The 21,881-nt window shown below is 43.5% G+C and overlaps 1 protein-coding gene across 9 annotated transcripts in view; it reads right to left on the bottom strand.

The window, feature by feature from the left end:
- The window catches only part of SH3KBP1 (SH3 domain containing kinase binding protein 1), a 328,530-nt gene that overhangs the window by 182,071 nt on the left and 124,578 nt on the right, over positions 1-21,881 (bottom strand). For all 9 annotated transcript variants that reach the window (XM_078064415.1, XM_078064418.1, XM_078064411.1 and 6 more), the window contains one exon: positions 12,672-12,795. In XM_078064415.1, the coding sequence (XP_077920541.1) occupies positions 12,672-12,795 (124 nt within the window). The remainder of the gene's footprint in view (positions 1-12,671; positions 12,796-21,881) is intronic.

Here is a 21,881-nt window from a genome sequence, read left to right as displayed (position 1 = left end):
TTTACCCCAAAGATACAAATGTAAGGATCCGAAGGGGTACATGCACCCCAGTGTTTATAGCAGCAATGTCCACAATAGCCTAACTATAGAAAGAGCCTAGATGTCCATCAACAGATGAATGGATAAAGATGTGGTATATATATACAATGGGATATTATGCAGCCATCAAAAAAAAAATGAAATCTTGCCATTTGCAACAACGTGGATGGAACTAGAGGGTATTATGCTAAGCGAAATAAGTCAATCAGAGAAAGACAAGTATCATATGATCTCACTGATACGAAGAATTTGAGAAACAAGACAGAGGATCATAGGGGAAGGGAGGGAAAAATGAAACAAGATGAAACCAGAGAGGGAGACAAACCATAAGAGACTCTTAATCTCAGGAAACAAACTGAGGGTTGTTGGAGTGGTGGGGGGTGGGAGGGATGGGGTGGCTGGGTGATGGACACTGGGGAGGGTAGGTACTATGGTGAGCACTGTGAATTGTGTAAGACTTACGAATCACAGACCTGTACCCCTGAAACAAATAATACATTATATGTTAATTAAAAAAAAATTTTTTAAAGAAACTACAAAAAAAAAAAAAAGCCACAATAGTTAACTATATTGATGCAAGAATGGTGAGACAAATTAATGGAACAGAAGCAAAAGTCCAGAAAAAAATGCTCTAATATATACAATAACATATGATAAATGAGATATCACAATCAATGGGGGAAGGGCTGGATTATTCAATAAATGGTCCCGAAAAAGTGGCTATTTTAAAATAAAAATCAATTTGCATACTAACTGTATACTATACATTAAAATTCCATAGATTAAAAATTAGAAGTATAAAAATGAGGCCAGTATAAAGAAGAAGAAAAATTAGGTGAGAATTTATTCAGGGAAATAATGAAAAAATCCAACACATGAATCTGTGTAAAAAAGTACTATTTCTGTACCTCAAAATCAGCTGTAAACAAAATGAAAAGCCAACCAAGTGGGAAGCACAATTTGCCAGAAACGACAAAGGAATAATACACTAATCAGTAAGAAAAATATAAAGACCTCAATATGAGAGCAAAGAATACAAACAAATGACAGAGGAAAGAAAATGTGCAAGAACTCTGTTAATCAAAGAAATTCAAGCTTGAAACACTAATAAGCACTCTTCTCACTTCTAGTGGTGATGTAAATTGGTACAACCCTTCAAGAAATCAACTTCATAATAATGGCTTAAAGTGCCATAAAATATATACATGCTTTTGTCCAGTAATTCGACATCTAAGAATCTTTCGTAAAGAAATCATCGGAGCTGCAGAAAAGATTTATGAGCAAAATTAGCCAGCACCAAGTTACAATGGCAAGAAAAATTGGAAACCTAAATGGATTCTTTCCTTTCCAACAGAGGCTCTCTCTATGAAGCACAGAATTTAGAATATGAGAGGTTTGCCTTTTGATTTACAGGGACTCTCTCCTTTCTTCTCAAGAAATGAACAATAGAATGCCACAGTCAGTTTTCTACCATTCTCAAATCAATTCTCTAATATTTAGGTCATCCCAGCAAAATAGTGTCTTTTTGATCCCTCAGACTCACTATCTCCTAGGCAACTGATTGAAGAAAAATATAAAGCTTCACTGAGAAACATATAATTTTTAAAGACTTGAATAAACAGAATGACACATCTTGTCCTTCAGCTGGGAGGGGGGAGTGGTAGGGGATGTGAAACGGAAAGAGACAGACAGACAGACAGACAGACACAGCCAGATAGTGCATTTTAACACCACTTTGTGTGGTGATCTTTAAAAAAAAAAACAACAAAACAGCTTTATTGAGATATAATTTACATGCCATAAAATTCACTCATTTTAGGTGTGTAATTAAATGATTTTTCTAGAGTTACAGAATTGTGTGACCATCACAGCAGTGTAATTTTGGAACACTTCCATCACCCCAAAAAGGAACCTCTTGCCCATGCGCAGTCACTTTCCATTCTGACACCCAGCTCTGGGCAAGCACTAACCTACTTTCCATCTCTATGAATTTGCCCATTGTGGATACTTCATATAAATGGCATCATACAACATGTGATCTTTAGTGTCTGGCTTCTTTAATTTAGCATCATGTTTTCGAGGCCCATCCATGTGGTGGCATGTATTGGTACCTCACACCCTTTTATTGCCAAATAATATTCCACTGTGTGGATAAACCATATTTTGTTCATCTGTTCGGTCGATGGACATCTGGGTTGTTTCCATTTGGGGGCCATTATGAATCATGCTGCTGTGAACATTAGTATACAGGTTTGTATGTGGACATATGTTTTCATTTCTCTTGGGTATGGAATGCTGGGCCATGTGCTAACTCTCTACTTAACAGCTTGAGGCACGGCCAGATTTTTCCATATCAGCTGCACCAGTTCACATCCCTACAAGGAGTGTATAAGTTGTTCATAGTATTCCCTCACAAGCTTTTTAATTTCTCAAGGATTGGCAGTGAGGTCCCCTTTTTAATTCCTCATATTAGGATTTTTAAACCTTCTCTCCTTTTTTTTCTTAATCAGTGTTAGCTAAAGTTTATCAATTTGTTGACTATTTCAAAGAACCGAGTTTTGATTTCAGTAATTTTCTGTATTTTCCTATTCTCTATTTCACTTATTTCCACTCTAATCATTATTTCCTTCTTTCTGCTTGCTTCAAGTTTAGTTTGCTCTTCTTTTTCTAGTTTCTTTTTAAAATATTTTTTATTAAGTAATCTCTATGCCCAGCATGGGGCTTGAACTCACAACCTTGAGATCAAGAGTCACATGCTCCACCAACTGAGCCAGCCAGTGTCCCTCTTTTTCTAGTTTCTTAAGGTAGAAAGTTAGGTCACTGACAATCCCACTTTGGGCAGATACCCAAAGTTAATGAGATCACTATCTCAAAGAGATACCTGTACCCCGTGTTCACATGGAAACAACCTAAGCATCCAGCAAGCGATGGATGAATGAATAAAGAAAATGTCATACATGCGTGTGCATGCAGCACGCGCACACATACACACACACAATGGAATATTATTTACCCATAAAAATAAGGAAATCCTGCCATTTGTGACAATATGAATGAAACTTGAGGGCAATATGCTAAGTAAAATACGATAGAGAAAGACAAATTTTGTATGTTCTCACAATAACAACAACTAAAAAAAAAGGTAATTATGGGAGGTGAGGGATGTGTTAACTAACCTTATTGTAGAAATCATTTCACAATACATACATGTATCAAATCATCATCACACAACCCACATCTACACAATGTTATATATGTATATCTCAGTGAAGCTGGGGAAAGAAGAGAAAGTTGGGGTATTGATTTGAAATGTTTTCTTTTTGAATATAGGCACGTACAGCTGTGATTTTGCTCTAAGCATTGCTTTAGCTATATGCAGTCGATTGCTGGAGATTTTGTTTTCATTTTCATTCATTTCTAAATATTTCAAAATTTCCCCTGGGGATTCTTTGACCCACTGGTTGTTTAGGAGTATATTGTTTAATTTCCATATATTTTTGAATTTCCCAAATCTCCTTCTGTTGTTGATTTCTAATTTAATTCCAGTATGGTTGAAGAACATACTCTGTATGATTTTAATCCTTTGAAATTTACTGAGCTTTCTTTTATGGCCTAACATATGGTCTATCCTGGAGACTGGTCCATGTGCATCTGATCACTGGTGACTTCATGGAAACAACACTTCATTATTATTGTCCATAAATCTGTAATTTCTTCCCAACATTCTGGGGTCTTATCAGCAGTTTAATAACACTTATCAGCACTTTTAATAACAACTACTACTGTATTCAGTGACTCCTGGTTCACTCTCTCACCACCCTCTGCCCCAGGCTTCATTCTCGTTCCTCATTTTTATCCTGATAATTTCCCTGAGGGAATTAACACGAGTAGTCTCCTTATTTTACAGATGGGAAAACAGTATGAGACTTGCCTAAAGGCCCACAGAAACTTTGGGGGTGCAGCAGAAGTGGGGACTGGAGCCCGCCAACAGCCATTCTTCCTGCAACAAGGTCGTACTACCACTGAGCTTATTCAGGTCCCCAGGAAACTACAAATGGAACAAGCAGTTCAGTCCTCAAATGTGCTTCCTTGAGTGAGTGTGCGCGCGTGCACACACACACACACACACACACACACACACACGGGAAGTTTCTGACTGTTCTCTCTTTCCCTTCCTGGTTGGGGACCATGACGGTGGTCCACCTGCCACTGCAGCTGGGCGCTCTGTCAGCCTGACCATGGGTTAGGGAGGTAGGCCAGGAAATGTCTTCGTTGTTCAGGGCACAACGGTCCCACAGCCTCACAAGCACAAAAAAGCCATGAATCCAAAGACTAAATTGAAGCTGCAGGTAACATCAGGGGGACCAGGCTGTGACGACAGACCAAAAAGTGTAATTAGAAGAAACCGAGGAAACTACAGGAGAAAAGGCTCCTTTTCCAGGGCTTTCTACAAGTGAAGACAGTTGCTGTCCCAATACAATACCTCTAATTAATTACCTTTAATTAATCTACCAGCTCTCTACCTGGAATAATCTCCCTTTGGAAAAGAGAATCCCATGTGGGCCTTAGCTAAGTTCAGTCCCCCAGATCAGAGGGGTGTCCTTTCAGGCCCCCTGGGCAGAGGTTCCATGTCCTCCTTCCTGGCATGTCAACAAGAGGGTCCCTGCACCAGGCTGAAGGCTGGGACACTTTCAGGGACCTTAGCCACTGCAGGAATCCTAGATTCCAGAACTCTAAATGGCAGGCTATGTGGGTTTTCCTCACAGCTCCACAAGCGGGTTCATTACCTGAACTCAAAATGGCAGCCTCTTTCACTAATAGGAGGTGAGAGCGACCAAACCTCTTCTTTATGCCCAATCAGGGCTTTAATGGTATCAAAGAGAGCTAAGATTCCCCGTTTTCAATCGAAGCAGGTAGAGAAGGTGAGGGGACTCTCCTAACTATATGGGGCTACTGTTTCGTCATCATAAAATCCTCCCCTGGAATCCCAGTTCCATCCTGACCCAAGTCCCAGGTAGAGCTGGCCTTGCGTTCCCTGGGCCGGCCCCCTCAGCCCACTTTTCCTGCCAAAGCCCAGCCTAGGCACTCTTTGACACAAGGACCCAAGAAATGATCAAGAGAAAAAAAAATCCCTTTCAGCTTGTCACTTGAAAACTTCCCAAAAGGACTGGTTTTCAAGTTTTAGATTCGGGGAATGTTCTCCCAGCATCGCCCAACTTGTGTTTTCACGGCCGCGGGCTTTAGAGGCTTCATGAGTCTCTCTCACAGCGCCAGGAGGCCACTGCCACACACTCATTTGAACATTCTCTGCGCAAGGGCGGATCCGAAGATGGTCCCAGAGATGCTTAGACAGCTCCTTGCCCTGCATTTTCAAGTCCTGCTCATCCTAACTAGTATTCAGTAAAATGCGGTCCGCCGGTCAAACAGAAGCGGGTTTCCTTAGCAGAGGACCTCTGAGAGCCTGCGACACGCTACGGTGCTTGTCAGTCTTCTGAGAGGGTGTTAGTGCCGGCGGTCGTAGCCAAAATTCATGCGTCCAGAGAGCCAGTTTTCTCTCCCTTTTTGTCTCCTTCTCTCTCTCTCTCCATCCCCCTTTTGTGAATATTTTGCAGGGCCATAATTCTGTGCAACGAACACTGGGAAACACTGGCCTGGTGTCTACCTGAGCATGTCACACATGTTGCATGGCTTCCTCTCTAGTAGGTGAAAATATATAATAGTACCCCTTTTAGAACATGCCTTCGACAGACAAACTTGGGCCCCCAAGGTCCAACTCAGAACTGGTGAAAATAAGTACTGCGTACAATGGGGCTATGTGGTTGGTCAGCACTGTCCTCGGAGCCTGGTGTGTTGGAGGGAGGCTGCATAATTCTAGCATTCTGTACCAAGTGAATTGTAAACGACTCTGTAACATGAGAAAACTGCAGTCATCCCGATTATATGGACTCTCTGCTTTTAAAAGATACTTAAGGCTTCAGGCCAGCAATGTAAAAATCAAAGAAAAAAGTCAGCTTTACAAGTGGGTTATGCACTATGCACTGTTTGAAATTCCAAATGCTTTTTCTCATAGAAACAAAGTCATAAGTGGTGATTAAGTTCTCAGACTAACTCACAATGTAGCTAAAACACATCTGCAATGTCATCAACTAACAAGACCCAAAAAACAATGAAATTAAAGAAGAAACATTTTTATTTATCAAGAATACTAATGCTCAGTGGAATACCCAGAGGGGGGAGTATGGTGGGGTAGGGGTGGGTGGCCCACGCCAAGGCAAGAAGGGGCTTCCTGTAGAGAACTGACAAATGATAATGAAGCCAGCAAAGCCAGTAGGCTCTTTATTTCACCACCTGCTGACAACTGAAAACAACATCAGCACAAAATATTGCTCCTTTCAGGAAAACTGGGTTCAACGAGATGTAAAGAAGTAGTTAGGGGTACCTGGAGCTACCTCGTAAGACTCTGGCTTACCTACAGGAATTTTAGTGGACTTCTTCATTGTGTTCAAATTAATATCTACACCTAGAGTCATGCCTACAGGAGTCCTCTTTTTTTTTTTTTTTTCCACGCATATCAACAATGATCCTGGTCAGTGGGGATGTAACAGATGGGACAAGGATGGGGAAACGGATTCTATGAGTTCAATGAAGAAAAATTAGAAGAGAAAGGAAAGGAGCTAAGGAGAACACACGTGTAATGTGAGAAGCTGTGGGTCTAAGATGGAATGGCAGGAACTGAGAACACTAAAATTCAGAGGAACCAAAGGCATTTCCCCCAGGGAGAAAAGGTGGGCAGGAGGAGGGGTTTCCTCGGAGAGCCACCAGGTGGAGCCACCACCACAAAACCACTCCGTGGCTGTCCTCTGGATGCACTTGGGTGGAAACCCAGCAGGAACGCCGTGGAAGTCTAAATCAGTAATTATTCCAGGGGACACTAATTCCTCTAGTGCTATACACCGTGGAACCAGGACACAGAGATTGAAAGGAGATAAATATAATACAAGAAAATTTCTTCAAACCAAGTTTGTCAATGACCCACATGCAAAAATGTATGGAAAATGGACAACGGCAACACCCACTTGGAACGGCCTTTTCCACCCATTTCACCACCATCCCTAGATCCAAGAGGCATTATTACTCTGATAAGAAAGTAAATAGGGGTAACATACTCTAACATCAACTGCTGGTCCCACGGAGCCAATAACACAGGCTCCCAAGAGAACCCATCAGTAATGCAACCAGGGATCAATTACTTTACAAAACCTCTTTATGGTCCCTTTACTCTCAAACTTTCAAGAATGAAGGCTCCCTGGGAAAGAAGATGATAAATGCACACACAGACACATTTACACGGATGTATGTATTATTGAATGGCTATAATATTATATCCATCCAGGTTCGCTGCCAGGTGTCCAGCTTTATTTTCATCTCCCCATGGGAAAGACCAGCTCAGGTGATAGCCAAGAGCTTCCACGCAACACTAACGCCGTCTCTTAACTTCTTACTCTTCCATCTGCCCATAAAAGCCAGCAATTTAGGTAAGGTCAACAGGTAATGCGGAGAGTTGAAGAAAATCTGACCCAACATGCCACATTTTCAGATCCCTAGGTAACCAGGGTAATCTACATTTGTTTCTCCAACAGGAAATTTGAAAGGAAAAAAGTCTTGTTTCTATAAACAGATTCCCAGATCTCGCATCCACCTTAAACAACAAAGCACTGGAAAACCAAAGTCGTTGACATTTTCTTTATTAAAGACACACTTTTTCCAACCTTTGTTTACAGTTTCATTTCAAACAAAGAGCCCACACCCTATCAAGGGAACCAGGCCACCTCCTTGGAGCCAACCCAGAGTTCCACGGCAGCACGTGCATGTTCGCGCGCACACGCACTCATGTCCTGACAAACAAGCCAACACATACCTCGAGAACGTTACTCTGAGGAGCCAAGTAAATGCTAAAGAAATGACAGCTTAAAAAAATGTTTCCCCTTCAGTAGAGACAAGGGAGGGAGGTCACTACGGCCAGATCTGTTCAGGGATTGGAATGACTAGTGCTGGGAGAAAAGAAAGATAAACATTCGGTACAATTCTTCTGACAGCTGCAGGCAGCGGACCAAAATGGAGAGCCCTTCCGTGTGGCAAACACGAGGCCCATATTATGCTGGGGGGCGGGGCATGTATATATCACCCATCCACACACAGAATGAATTCTGAAGAATTTCTGCATTAACTTTTAAAGCAACAGTGTGTCACCAGAGGCAGAGCAGCTGTTGGCCCCTCTGTTAAGGACAACTTTTGAATGAAACCTGTCTGAAGGACTAAATACACGCAAAATGAGGCCACAGAGTCATGTTCTACAATCCAAGTCATATCCACATAGCAACTCCGAGAGCAACCCTCCCCCAGCTCAACTTGAATCTCATCTTGTAGCATCAGGGCTCGATCTGTTCCAAACAACATCTTTGAGACCATCAGATCTTCCTGCATTAATCCCTGGAAGGGGCAGTAAAATGCAAATGCACAACAAACCTTAAATAAAGATGGTAAAAGCAGTTTATCTTTCAGAAGGCAGATGCCAAAGTAGCAGAGCGACTTAAAAAGATGATTATAAAAGACATTTTATATCAGGAGAGCATAACAATAATAATAATAATAGCAAAGAATAATAAATGTGCAAAATACAATAGAGACTTACCAAACACTGAATTCATGATAAACTGGAAATAGAAACAAGGACACATAAAGCCAACCAGAAACCCGCGGAGTGGCTTCACATTCAGAACGACAGAAGTAAATAAGAGACATATCCCCATCTTGCCCATCTTGCCATAAAAGAGATTTAAGAAATGCACACCACTTTCTTAACATTTCCCAAGGATTACAACAGACTGCAAGGGCTTGCAGGCAGGACAGGCTGGTGTTCTTCCAGGCCTTCTATCTGACCCAGCACCAAGCACAGGGCCAGGCCCGCCGCAGGGACACAGTAACCATGCGCCGTTGAATGTTCATTAGGATGCACGTGAAAGTGGGGAAGAAACAATATCCCAAATCCTGGGCGGCAGGGGGGTTTCTGAGAGAGACAGCTTCCCCGTGAGGTCTGCTAACGATGCAAAAACTGAGGAACTAGAGCCCCGAAATAGAAGCTGGTCCTTACAAAGGCCAGTGTGGTATCTGTTACAGCCTGGACACTGAACCTGTCACATAAAGAAAGTTGGTTGGGAAGCCCTTCTGAGGATGAAACCAAATGATTTTTTCTTTCCTTTAATTCAAGTAGAAATGGACAAAATCCTCCTTGCTCATTTTCAAGTATGTATTTAATGTATTTGCTGTTAACTGTTAAAATGTCCACTTTGTTCAGTTTTTCTTTTAAACTCAAGGTTTGAATGTTTTTTTCAAAAAAAAATTCCTCCATATATCAATATTTCAATTTAGGAATGTGCATCGGTCTTCTATATGGGTTTAATGAGAGAAGAAACAAAAGAATAAATCATTCTCAGAAGGAAGCAGACAACCTTTTTCTATCTGGTTCATGAGAATGTCATTTGGCTCCAAGAAAAATTTTCAAGATTTTCTGGCTACAATTTGTCAACATTCTGGAGTCTGGGGTAACTGCAGGATACAACATCCATGCTGCAAGCGTAAATGAAAAAATGACTTCTTACTCCTTGGGAAAAGCTTGTTTTAAATGGCAATCTCCTTCACTGGGACTCGGGTAAAGCCCAGAGACATGGCCAGGGGTGCGAGCGGACACAGATGTCCTTAGAGCCCTAATGCCTGGAACGTATAGCTGGCGGCAGCCAGGCCATCTGGAGGAGCTGTTCTCACTCTCTCTCTCTGCCTGTCTTTCTCAGTTTCAGTCACATCTTTTTCTCAAATGAAAAGCACATGGAATCATTCCAGTACCTCCCCAAATCAACTCTGTAGAAATTTGCAAAGGTTAAAGTTGAAAACTGAAACTAGTCAGCCCCCAAACAGTTTCCATGGTCCTGGCCTTTTCTCAGGGCTATTAGCAGCTTCTTCACAAACCTAGGGTGGTTCCTGACCTTATTTAGGGGCCTGGGGAGGGCGAGCTCACCCCACACTGTGACGTAGTACCACCCACTTGCCATTGCTGCAAAGTGAGGCATGTCCCCAAACCTCTGGCCACAACTGGGCCAACTTCTTCAGCTAAGTCTATCTCAAGTTCAGGACCCAGTGAAGTAGTTCAATATCAGACCCATAACAGATTTTGATCTTTCTTTATTAAAAGAAAAAGAACCTGTGTTAATTCTATTAAATTCTCACAGGGTCCAAGGCTGACTCACAAGGTGGACTCATATACCCCACGAGGGATCCCATGTTAATGAAACAAAGCAGCCTGTTACTAAACTCTAAAAAGAAACTTCCATTCATAACAACAGCAACAGACAAAAACATCAAGAAATTTCTAGGGACAAAGCTTGGTGGAAACAAAGAAAAGGAGAAGACCTGGGTCATTTACAATAACTCATAAAATTTGAAAAATTAGTTGGATGGAAGTGTTTACAAGTAACCAGAATCATCCCACAGATTTAGCCTCTGATCCTTGTTTTAAGGGGAAAAAAAGTGGTTTTTCATTGATTTGGGGTGGGAAAAAAATGTAGCTTTTGAGCCCAGCACAATGAACTATTTATCTGGCCTGACAAGGCCAATCAATCCACCCCGCTGTTTATTATAAGGAGTAGTAGGATACTGTTAGTATTGACGGGTGGGGGCAGGGCCAAACACGGCACTGGCCCTGGGTACACAATGCTTCCCTTCAACTGGAAATTGATGTTTGGCCCAGGTGACCTGGGGGTCAGTGTGAAGCCTGGGACAGAATGAAGATGGTATTTTATGTGTTTCGTATTTAGAGAACGACTCCAATATGCTAAGGTCTCAGATCCACTGGTCATAGTCAGGCTGTGGCCCTAAGGTGGACACTTAAGAAAGGAACGTCCCTCAGTATGTGCCCCCCCCCATTAGTACCTTTTTCTGGACCATGACAAATTCCGGGGAGGACCTCAGAGGCCAGATTTTTAGTTGTAAAGAGGCAATTATCTGAAAAGTTGGATTCCTTCTTTGATTTAAAGTTCTCAGATAATTTTTACCCAACTCATCTGGATAATTACCTTAATTCCTTAACTTAATTAAGTCCTTATCTTATTAAGTTAATTAATTACCTTAATTCTCTTATTTACTTTGTAAAAGCTGGGCTGGCAGGGGAAGCCTTGCTACTGGTCCCCATGTGTGTGCCCTTCCTTGGCTCACTGACCCAAGAAGCATGAGGAGGAGCAAGAGGGGCTCGGAGCAGCAAGCAAGGGTTGGGAATATAGACGGAGCCACTGACTTCTAGCTCTCTGAAACCCAGAAGGGCAGGCCTCAGGAGTTCTGGAACTTATTTGCAAGAATGCAGGAGGCACTTCAGGGGACAACTATAGTTTTCCAGGAAAGTATGCTTCATTCTTAAAATGGGAAACCCCCTGCATTGGTAGGATGGGCTTTAAAAAAAAAAAAAGAAAGGAAACAAGAAAAGAAAGAAAATCCTATAGCTGCTAACCAGCGTGGGCCTCCAGCCAATACTTAATCTGAATAATTCAAAAAAGGAAATGTAACCCAGGGCAGCTGGAGGGGGCAGAGGAAGAAGCAGGAAGGAAGAGAGACACAAAGCTAATGTCTCAAGCACTATGATCAATGGACAGTTTATTGGACAAATTCTTATGCTGTCTAAATTTTATGAAAGATTAGCTGTTCTTCCCTGTGGTTATGTAAACTTGCCTTCTTTTTTCCTCTTAATGGAACTCTTTGCTAATACATTTCCTGCTGCTGCTTTTGAACAGCTCTATATTTCTCTTTAAGGAAGTAATCAGCCGGTGAAAAGCCGGCCACTGAACGCTAACCTGCCCTGGGCACGCTCCCTGTGAGCCCGGCCCGATGCGCGGTGAGCGCAGGGGCAGGAAAAACCGAGGAAATCTAGTGCGACCACGGTAGAAGTGGGTCGAGTCCTCTCTGCGATCTTACATTCTCTCTCCTGTCATCTCAAACAACGGTGTCACAAAGGACAGATATGGGAGAAAACAAGACCCCAACGAGCTAATACCTGAAAATGTGCCTTGAGGTCTCAAAATAGGCAAACAAGATGGTTAAAGTTCCCTTGGTTGGAGGCAGGTATGAGCTCTTTCTGTGCACACACTGCCTCCTAAACCAAGAGAGACAAGGTTTGTGTTTGGGAGCCCAGCAGGTAGAGAGAAAGACCCTGATAAAGCCTGCCCTTAAAAATAAAAAGAGAGCATGGCCAGACGCACGTAGCTCAGCGTGCACCACAGCATTCTCTAAAGTCACCTTTCATCCATAAAAATAGATGTGAAAGTGAAAGCTAACGTCCTAGAAAAATCATCATTTGCAAATTTAGTCTACTTTCTCATTGTGAAAAAATTGTATTCGTTCCCTTTATTATAGTTATTACATTGTTGCTCGCTCTGTGTGTGTGTGCGCGCATGTGTGTCCAAATTTATACAAAAAAACAAAAGGGCAAATGCCATTCAATTTTTCAGCAATTCAAAATTTGACACAGTTCACCGGGAAGTTTCCAGTTTGGGTTTGTGTGTGGGGAGGGGGCTTGTTCTTCTTTTCCATACCTCTCTTATTGGTTCTTAGAATTGTTTCAGAAGATAGCAAAGCATTTCCGCTGGACACTTCGTGCATGGGCTTTTCTGGAGCTTTGCTGGAGAGAGGGTCTTTCTTCATTTCTTTCTTTATTTCCTGTGAGGATAAAAGGAAAACAAGACTGTTGTTTGAAATTTTAAAATGGCTCTTTGGCTATTTTAAGCTTCAACTTTCTGGAAATGAACTCTAATGACCTCAACTCAGTATAACATGATGTGTGAAAAATACCATTTCTTTTGTTGTTGTGGCTTGTTTTCCTTACATTTATTACTGAAGCACCTGCTCCTGTAAAGTAAAATGATGTCCAACATGGTGACATGACCTTATGTGACTATGACCATTTCAAGTGACCAGGAAGAGAATGAGTGATAATGAAGGCCACTGCACAGCTCGAAGTGACAGCCTGTCTTACTTTTTGAATGATAACAAGTTTTGGCCAAGGAGAGTCACCCCCTAAAAGCCTTCTGGTTTCTATCCTTCCCAACAAGGGTTTAGAGAAATATATTCTCAAATCACCATTGTCCCAAAATTATGTTAAACCCAAAAGAAGGGGACTTAAGTTCATTTACACTCATCAAGTTCCTCTGGCTCTCTATTTAGCTCTTGACAAAAATGTAAGGATGACAAACAGAGATAAAGACTATCATTCTAGGCCAGGGGTCAGCAAACTACAACCCACCACATGTTTTTATAAATAAAGTTTCATTACAACATGACCACCTTCATTCATTGAAGAATTTTCTAAGGCTGTTATGACGGCAGAGCTGAGTATTTGGAACAGACATCAAAGCATAAAATACCTGACCCTTTAGGGAAAAAGTTTGCTCTAGCTGGTCTCTTATCAAAGATCCATTAAGGGGGCACCTGGGGGGCTTGGTTGGTTAAATGTCTGCCTTCAGCTCAGGTCATGATCTCAGGATCCTGGGATTGAGTCCCGTCTCCAGGTCCCTGCTCAGTGGGGAGCCTGCTTCTCCCTCTCCCCTGCCCCTCCCCGCTGCTTGTGTGCTCGCTCTATCTCAAATAAAAAAACAAAATCTTGGGGCGCCTGGGTGGCTCAGTTGGTTGGGCGACTGCCTTCGGCTCAGGTCATGATCCTGGAGTCCCTGGATCGAGTCCCGCATCGGGCTCCCTGCTCAGCGGGGAGTCTGCTTCTCCCTCTGACCCCCCCCCCATGTACTCGCTCTCTCTCATTCTCTCTCTCTCAAATAAATAAATAAAATCTTTAAAAAAAAAAACAAAACAAAATCTTTTTTAAAAAAAGAAGATCCATTAAGATACAGAATTTAGGGGCGCTTAGGTGGCTCATTTGGTTAAGTGTCTGCCTTCAGCTCAGGCCATGATCTCAGGGTCCTGGGATGGAGCCCCTGCATTGCATAGGGCTCCCCGCTCAGCGGGGAGCCTGCCTTTCCCTCTCCTTCTGCCCCTACCCTTGCTCGTGCACGCTCTCTCTCTCAAATAAATAAATACATAAAATGTTTTTAAAAAGATACAGAATTTTAAAACCTGATGGCTGAGACAATTACTTCAAATTACTCTAATAATTTACAAAATTATTTTCAAAAAGCATCAATAGCTCGAAATGATAGTAACTCACAAACTGCAGGTCTGGAGCAGAGGGTTACTGGGCTTGTCTGAACCCATGATTAATTACACCAACACGGGAAAAAGCAAAAGCTAAGGGGCTAGCTAGACCCAGAGCATGGCTGAGTGGCAGGAAGGGCAATGTGTTCTTTAGGAAGAACATGGGGCAAGAAATGGGGATGGGCTCCTTCTATGGAATAAACATGAAGACAGCCAATTAGGTAGGGGGCTGAGATTCAGCCTGGGCAGAGGGCAGAGGCAGAAAGAAAGGAACGAAAGCTTGTCAAAACATAGCCACTGGCGAGCAGCTTCCTACACACCCGGGTCTTAGTTACCGTATCCAGTTCTCCAATTGCTGGCTCAGTTCACAACAGCCTCACCCTCCCTCCCTCACCAGGGCCCCACCGGAAATCAGCAACTGTGGCTGGCACTTTGCTGGGCTGAGAGTTTCAGCTGGCGTCTCAGGGCAGCCCAGCACAAAGCTGTGTGCACGCGTGTGTATGTACAGGGACTCCCACCTCAGCAGCCACGGCACCTGCTAGAGCAGCTGTTGCAGGGGGTTTCTGTAGCCTCACAGGCAGATGGCATCAGGGGACAATCTGCAAACATTGCCCGCCTGAGCCGCATGACGGGATGCTTTCTTAATGATGGCTGCCAGGCTGCTGTGGCTTGAGAAGTCAAGAAAACAAGCCACCGTGGGGGCTCATTCCCCAGAGCTTGCTTCTTTGGGGGTAGAACAGTTGCTCAAACCTCTCTTTCCACTGCAGTGTGGATATAACTGTGCACACACAAATTTCCCAGCTGGACACAACATCCAACGGTGATTCAACATCCAAGGTCGCCAAGGGCTAATTCAGAGAAATTCAGCAGGTTGCGGGCAACATGTCAAGCATTTGCTTAGCACTAACAGCTAAAGGCACGCAGTTGGGGAATGGTGAGGGAGGAAAAAATGTTTGATAGACTGAAGTGATCACTGGAGAGAACTTTAGAAGTGTGATTGGTTTCTGTTTGTTTGTCTGTCTGTCTGTCTTTAAGTAATCTCTACATCCAGTGTGGGGCTCAAACTCAAGACCACGAGATCAAGAGTCACCCTCCAGTGACTGAGCCAGCCAGGCACCCCTAGAAGCCGTGATTGTTAAGAACACTCAAACCCAAGGCTTCAGAGCAGCACCCTGTGAGGTTGAAAGGACTGACCTGATCAAGCAAGTGCTTAAGGGCTAAGACAGCAGCGCCAGAGAGAGGTTGGTTCATAAATCCCAGATTCCATTGTCCCCTCAATGATTGCTTATATTTGCCACACAGAGAAGCCTAACAGTGACCACATTTCTTAAGCTCCTTCTTAGATGGAAGCAGGGAGGAAACAAAACTTAAAACATGCCCTGTATTTTTCCAGAGAAACCAGGCACACGGGTACGGCAGTGCCCCGTGATGACTCTCCACCTGCACAACACCTGGGTACACAGGCTCAATGCGGCACCCCCCAAACTCAACATCATCCCTCTGACCTGCCTCTTTTCTGGAAGAGAGGGGAGATATCTTCCTGGAGAGCCCATCGTCTACCCACTTACTCAGGCTGGAAAACTCAGTGTTAACCCCCATACCTAACCAGTCACCCAGCTGGGCTCTATCTACTTCCTCAACCTCTCGGTTTCTCTCCATTCTTCCTATGCTGCCTTGAAACCATGAATACCGGGCAAAGAACTCGAAGAGACGCTTCTCCAAAAAGATATACATATAGCCAATAAGTACATGACCAGATGCCCAACATCATTAGTCATTTCAGGGAAATGTAAATCAAAACCATAATGAGATACTCCTTCATACCCACTAAAATGCCTAGAATTTTTTTTTAAAAAGGAAAACAGTGCTGATGAGGATGTGGAGGAATTAGAACCATTGTGCACTGCTGGTGGGAATGGAAAGTGAGGTAGCCCCTGAGGAAAACAGTATGGTAGTTCCTCAAAGCTAAACATAGAACCACCGTGTGACCAACCAATTCCACTCATAGATATAAACCCTAAAATACTGAAATCAGGGACTCAAAGAGATACTTGTATGCCAGCATTTACTGCAGTAGCCAAAAGGTGGAAACAACCTAAGTGTCCAACAACAGATGAATGGATAAACAAGATGCGGTCTATACATACAATAGAATATTATTCAGCCTCAAAAAGGAGCCAAGTTTTGAGACATGCTATAACAGGAATGAGCATAGAAACCATTATACTAAGTGAAATAAGCCAGACATAAAAGGACAAATATTGTATGATTCCACTTATATACTGCAGCTAGGCTAGGCAAATTCATAGAGACAGAAAGACTGGAGGTTACCAGGGAGTGGGAGGGAGAATAGGAGTCAATGTTTAATGGTTACAAAGTTTCTGTTTGGGGTGACGAAAAAGTTTTGGAAAGAGATAAAGACGATGGTTGCACAACCCTGTTTCTGTAGCTAATGCCAGTGAACTGTACATTTTGAATGGTTACAATGGCAACTTTTCTGTTATATATATTTGACCACAAGAAAACATACACATGAACAGCAGCTAACAGGGGAGGGCTTGCCACGTGCCGAAGCTGCTCTCAGAGCTTCCCCTGGATGGCAGCTTGCAGCCTGCACACCAACCCCGTTCCCCACACACTAGGACACAGAGCACTGAGCAAGCCTGCCAAACAAGCAGGCGTCAGAATCGGAACCCCAGCAGTCTGGCTTCAGAGCGCCTCTGTCAACCACTCTTCCCAAGTCCTGCCCGAGTGGCAAGAATGTCTCCCCACCTCCACACTCCGAAAACAAATGTATGCTCTTGTCACTCCCTATGGAAACCCCCCAGTTACTTCCAAAAGACCACAGGACAAACCCTTTCATTTAAAACTTTTTTTGCATAGCAAGCCATACATGCCCATGTACTGGATGCTAGCTCAAACTATCTGCCATGCACACTGGCCCCATGGTGCCCATTACCGTGCACATGTAACATGGGGAGTGCACGTCTCTAACAACACCTTGACTTTCACAGATATCTGATGTCATGGACTCCTATTGGTAGGCTCTAAAAATAGGTGACGATGTTGGCAATGACACAACCTTACACGGGCAAAGGCTTAGAGAAATTAAAGTGTTTTAGCAGATATTTCTTCACTTGCTCCTCACAGTAACACTGTCATTGTGTTATTGAAAGAAAAAATGATAGAACCCTGATTCTGCCAGACTGATAGATTTTTGCATTCAAGAACCCTGAGACCCAGTCAGAGAGGATGCAAGAGCAGCCAAAGGCCACAAAGCTAGTCAGGGGCATAGTGAGCCGTGGGACTCACCTCTGGGCCTTCCGGGCAGGGCTGTTCTGGTACACTTCACCTCAAAGGAAGAACTAGGCCATGGCTATAGAGGGGAGACTCAAAATCACCCCACCCGGGGCTCCAGTGGGACCCTTCACTTCCCTCCCCAGCTGAAGAATATAAGGTACTGCTTTATCCATAAATCTACCAGTACTGAGGCCCCAATCCTTGAAGTCCTTTCTCATGCACACATAAAAGCTCTTTGCTGCAGAGGAGGGTGGGCTTGGCACGGGAGTAACTCCTGCCTGCCTACAGCTGCCCGCATCTGGTTACCTGGAGCTCTCCGAGGTTCTGATCCAGGTCATGGGACTCTGGATTTCCTGGGTCTGAGTGTTCCTAGCCCCCAACGCCCAATCTCCATTTTCTAACACTATATTTTTAACCATTGTTAAGAACCTGGATCCCACTATCCCAGTGGTAGAGGCCACACCTCGGGCCAGAATTGTGGGCCATCAGGGCTTATAGAAATTCATATATCCCCACATAATATAGATCGGCAATGACTGTGCTTGCTTTAAAACCCTACAAAATCATCAGGGTATTGGCAAACCTCTTTAGAAGGTAAAGGAAACCTGGCTTCTCTTTATCCCAAATCTGATGCCTCATGGAAACTCATCATGTACAGCAAAACTGGAGGCCATCAGTAAGATATCAATGCTGTGATAACACTCGAGCTATGTCACAAGGGCAACGTGAGTGAAGGGAGAGGTGAACTTGTAGCATTCCTGCTTCCCGGAGCACTATGCTGATCAGAGCCCAAGATGGCTCACCCACTTCTGGAGGCCAAAAAGCCTCAATAATGCCACTCTAGCAAAAATTTGCCATGACACATTTAGCAGCCTGCAAACAACAGCCTCACTGAGCAAACGCATAATTTGTACGCAACTGGGAACCAGACGAGCAGAGTCTGATTTGTGGTAAGTGGAGTTGCCTGGATGCTGCCTTGGCTGCTGAGCCAAGCTGGCCTTCCCGCTTTCCTCCTCAGCCTCCCCATCCATTACATACTATACAGGTGCCAGGGGGTTGGCTTGGTTGAACCTTAACTTCTTTCAATTAACCGAAATACTCCCCAGTAAAACACTAGTGAAGGTCCGGACCCCCAGACCTCTCATCCTACCACCAACCTTGACACAAGTTAAGATGCAGGCCTCACAGTAAATGGGGAGAATGATGGTGTGAGTCAAACCAAACCAAACCAAACAAAAAACAGTTAGTGTTGTTGTCATCATTTATTAGGTGGGTGACCTGGGGGCAATACTGAAAGCCTCTAAGCAGCTCTTTTGTCATCTCTAAAAAGAAGTCTAACACTAAAAGCTTTGGCACCATCACAAGGGTCAAAGAGTAAATTGGGGAGCAGTATACAGATTTTTTCTTGTCATTATTAATGTCATCATTAAATAGCAAGTGCTATAAAAAAGAACAATACCTAACAAAACAGATGAACTTTGCCGTCAGAATGTTGAGTGAAAGAAGCCAGACCGAGAAGACCACAAGATGTACGATTCTGTTATGTGAAGTTTAACAAGAGACAGAGCTTATCAGTGGTGAGACATCTCCAAAGGGCAGTTGCCCTTGGGAAGGTAATGATGGGGAGGATGAAGAGGTTCTATAAACTGGTCTGCGTGATGGGTGCACAGGTGCATACACACCTACAACTTCATGGAACTGTGTTTGTGTATAAGATCTCCGCACTTCACTGTATGCTATTTCCACTTAAAGTAACAATATGAATGCTTAAGCCAGAAGACAACAGATTCTTTTAAATTGAAATGTGCTAGTATTTCATCCTAGAAGGTCAAAAACATGAAAAGCTAGAGCTTGGGTGTCTTAATATTGATCTCAGGGGAAAACTTCCTGGGATCAACGTTAAGGGCCCGAGAGGTCGGAATGTGCCAGATGCTGCTTACCAAGTGGGTGAGCCAAGGGGTGACTCATCTAATTGACACAATCAGCCGTGTGGATCTCTTCCCTCCACGGGGTCCTTCTTCTCCACCTCAGCTGCTTTCCTCACATCTTAAAGTATTTCCTTCTCTCCTGCCACCAACAGTACAGGCCCACGGAACGGGCTGGTGCCGCTGACACCAGGGAGAGCTCAGTGCTGCCCTGACCTGCACAAAATGCTGGTGCTGGGCTTCCCTCTGCATTAGTGTGAGGCTGAACAGGGCCCCCTCGGCTCAGGGTAGAAGCAGGGGCAGGGGAAAAAGGAGTCATTCATCAGCCTGCCCTCAAACCTGGGCTGTTTCTTTCTGCAGGTAAGGCTCCCTTTAGGGCCAGGTGTAGCTGTGGGATCACAGCTGTGCCCCCTACGCCAGTTCATGGAAAACATTTTTGCAAAATTACCACTGGCAGGAGATAAAAGGAAATCACTAAAACAAACCCTTACACCAAATCTACTGCAAGAGAGTTTTGAATAGATACAGAATCCTAAAATAGCACATTGCCCACCCCCCACAAGCATAATCTCTTCCTGCCTGCCCCCCACATAAAAGGCAAATTTGAGGAGCAGCTGCCCCATGAACATTGGCTGCTTGCAGAGACTGTGCTTTCCCAGCATTTGGCTCCCTTCAGAAAAGGCCAGTCAATCTCAAGACACCTGGGAAGACACAGCAAGTATCTTGAAAGCAATAACAGAGCACCAGGGGAGTTTCAGCTGTAAGATTCTGTTTCTCTAAAAAAAAATATATCTCGGGCGCCTGGGTGGCTCAGTTGGTTAAGCGACTGCCTTCGGCTCAGGTCATGATCCTGGAGTCCCTGGATCGAGTCCCGCATCGGGCTCCCTGCTCGGCAGGGAGCCTGCTTCTCCCTCTGACCCTCCCCCATCTCATGTGCTCTCTCTCTCTCTCTCATTCTCTCTGTCTCAAATAAATAAATAAAATCTTTAAAAAAAAAAAAATCTCATTATCACAATTTAAAAAATACCCATGCTGTTGAATCATGAAATGCACCAACTTCATTGGAAAGACTTATAAAGAATACACACACACATAAAACATCTGAAAATATGGCAAAATATGAGGATTTGATAAATCAGGGGGGTGGACACACTGGTATTTGCTATTCAGTTTCTGTCTTTTTCTAATGCTTGAAATATTTCATCATTTCCCCTAAAAATTACATAGTGAGCCCATGCCAATATCTCATACCACAGTGGCTTTCTTATACTTAACAAAATATGTTGCCACTTAGAAAAGTGCTCTGACATATCACTGACCTACGATATTTTCAGCTCAAAGCTAACAAGGTTTTTAAAAAAGTAACAGGATACCTATTGTCATGTTTCTATGTAAATCTTCAGCTACATATTTGCAATATCATACATTTGCGGTATTATCTCCCAAGAATCACTGCTAACACAAGCCCAGGCAAGAAGCTCTTGCCCAGCAGGATGGGAATAAATGCTGAGAGGAGTTCAGGAAGTGCTACAGGCTGGACAAAGATAAGAACAGTTACCTTTGTGTCCCAAAGAGGTAACACAGCTTCCTGATATAGGCACAAAGGGATTACTGGCATGACAGCCGGTGCCTTTATATCTGCCCATGCCCTGCTGAACATCTAGATTATTACCAGTGGATCAAAGGGCGTCAATACCAACCAGTTGTTTGGACATGCTTTAGTAAGCACTTAATAACTATCTGTCAAGGGGCGCCTGGGTGACTCAGTCAGTTAAGCGTCTGCCTTCAGCTCAGGTCATGATCCCGGGGTCTTGGGATCGAGCCCCGCATCGGGCTCCCTGCTCAGAGGGGAGTCTGCTTCTCCCTCTCCCTCTGCCTGCCACGCTGCCTGCTTGTGCTCTCTATCTCTCTGTCAAATAAATAAATAAAATCTTAAAAAAAAATAACTATCTGTCAAATGAATGGCCAATTTAGCAGAGTGTTATGGGCAGGACACCTATTACAGACTAGGGGTATTATTTCCAATTCAGCCCAAAGCTATGACAACATGGAAATCTGTATCATCCCTACAATGACCCAGCTGGTGTTCACTGGATCACAACCAACTTCTCACCTGCCAGGATGCAGATTTGGTTTAAGAGCAGTAGGAAGAAGATACAGTAAGAAAATTCACACACTACCTCATTTTCCTTAAACAAGCAATACCTACTTCTTTATTAAACTGGGAATGTTAGACATTCAAAATAAATTTATTCATTCAAAAATGAAACCTTAAAAGCACTAAAAGAAAACATGAGAGAAATATTTTACGATCTCAGAGTGGGAAAGAGTATTTGACACTCTGCCACAGAATCCAGAAGCTGCAAAAGAAAGGAC

The sequence above is a fragment of the Halichoerus grypus genome, chromosome X (genome assembly GCF_964656455.1).
Source record: "Halichoerus grypus chromosome X, mHalGry1.hap1.1, whole genome shotgun sequence".
Taxonomy (NCBI): domain Eukaryota; kingdom Metazoa; phylum Chordata; class Mammalia; order Carnivora; family Phocidae; genus Halichoerus; species Halichoerus grypus.
This window is presented reverse-complemented; position numbering and strand designations above follow the sequence as displayed.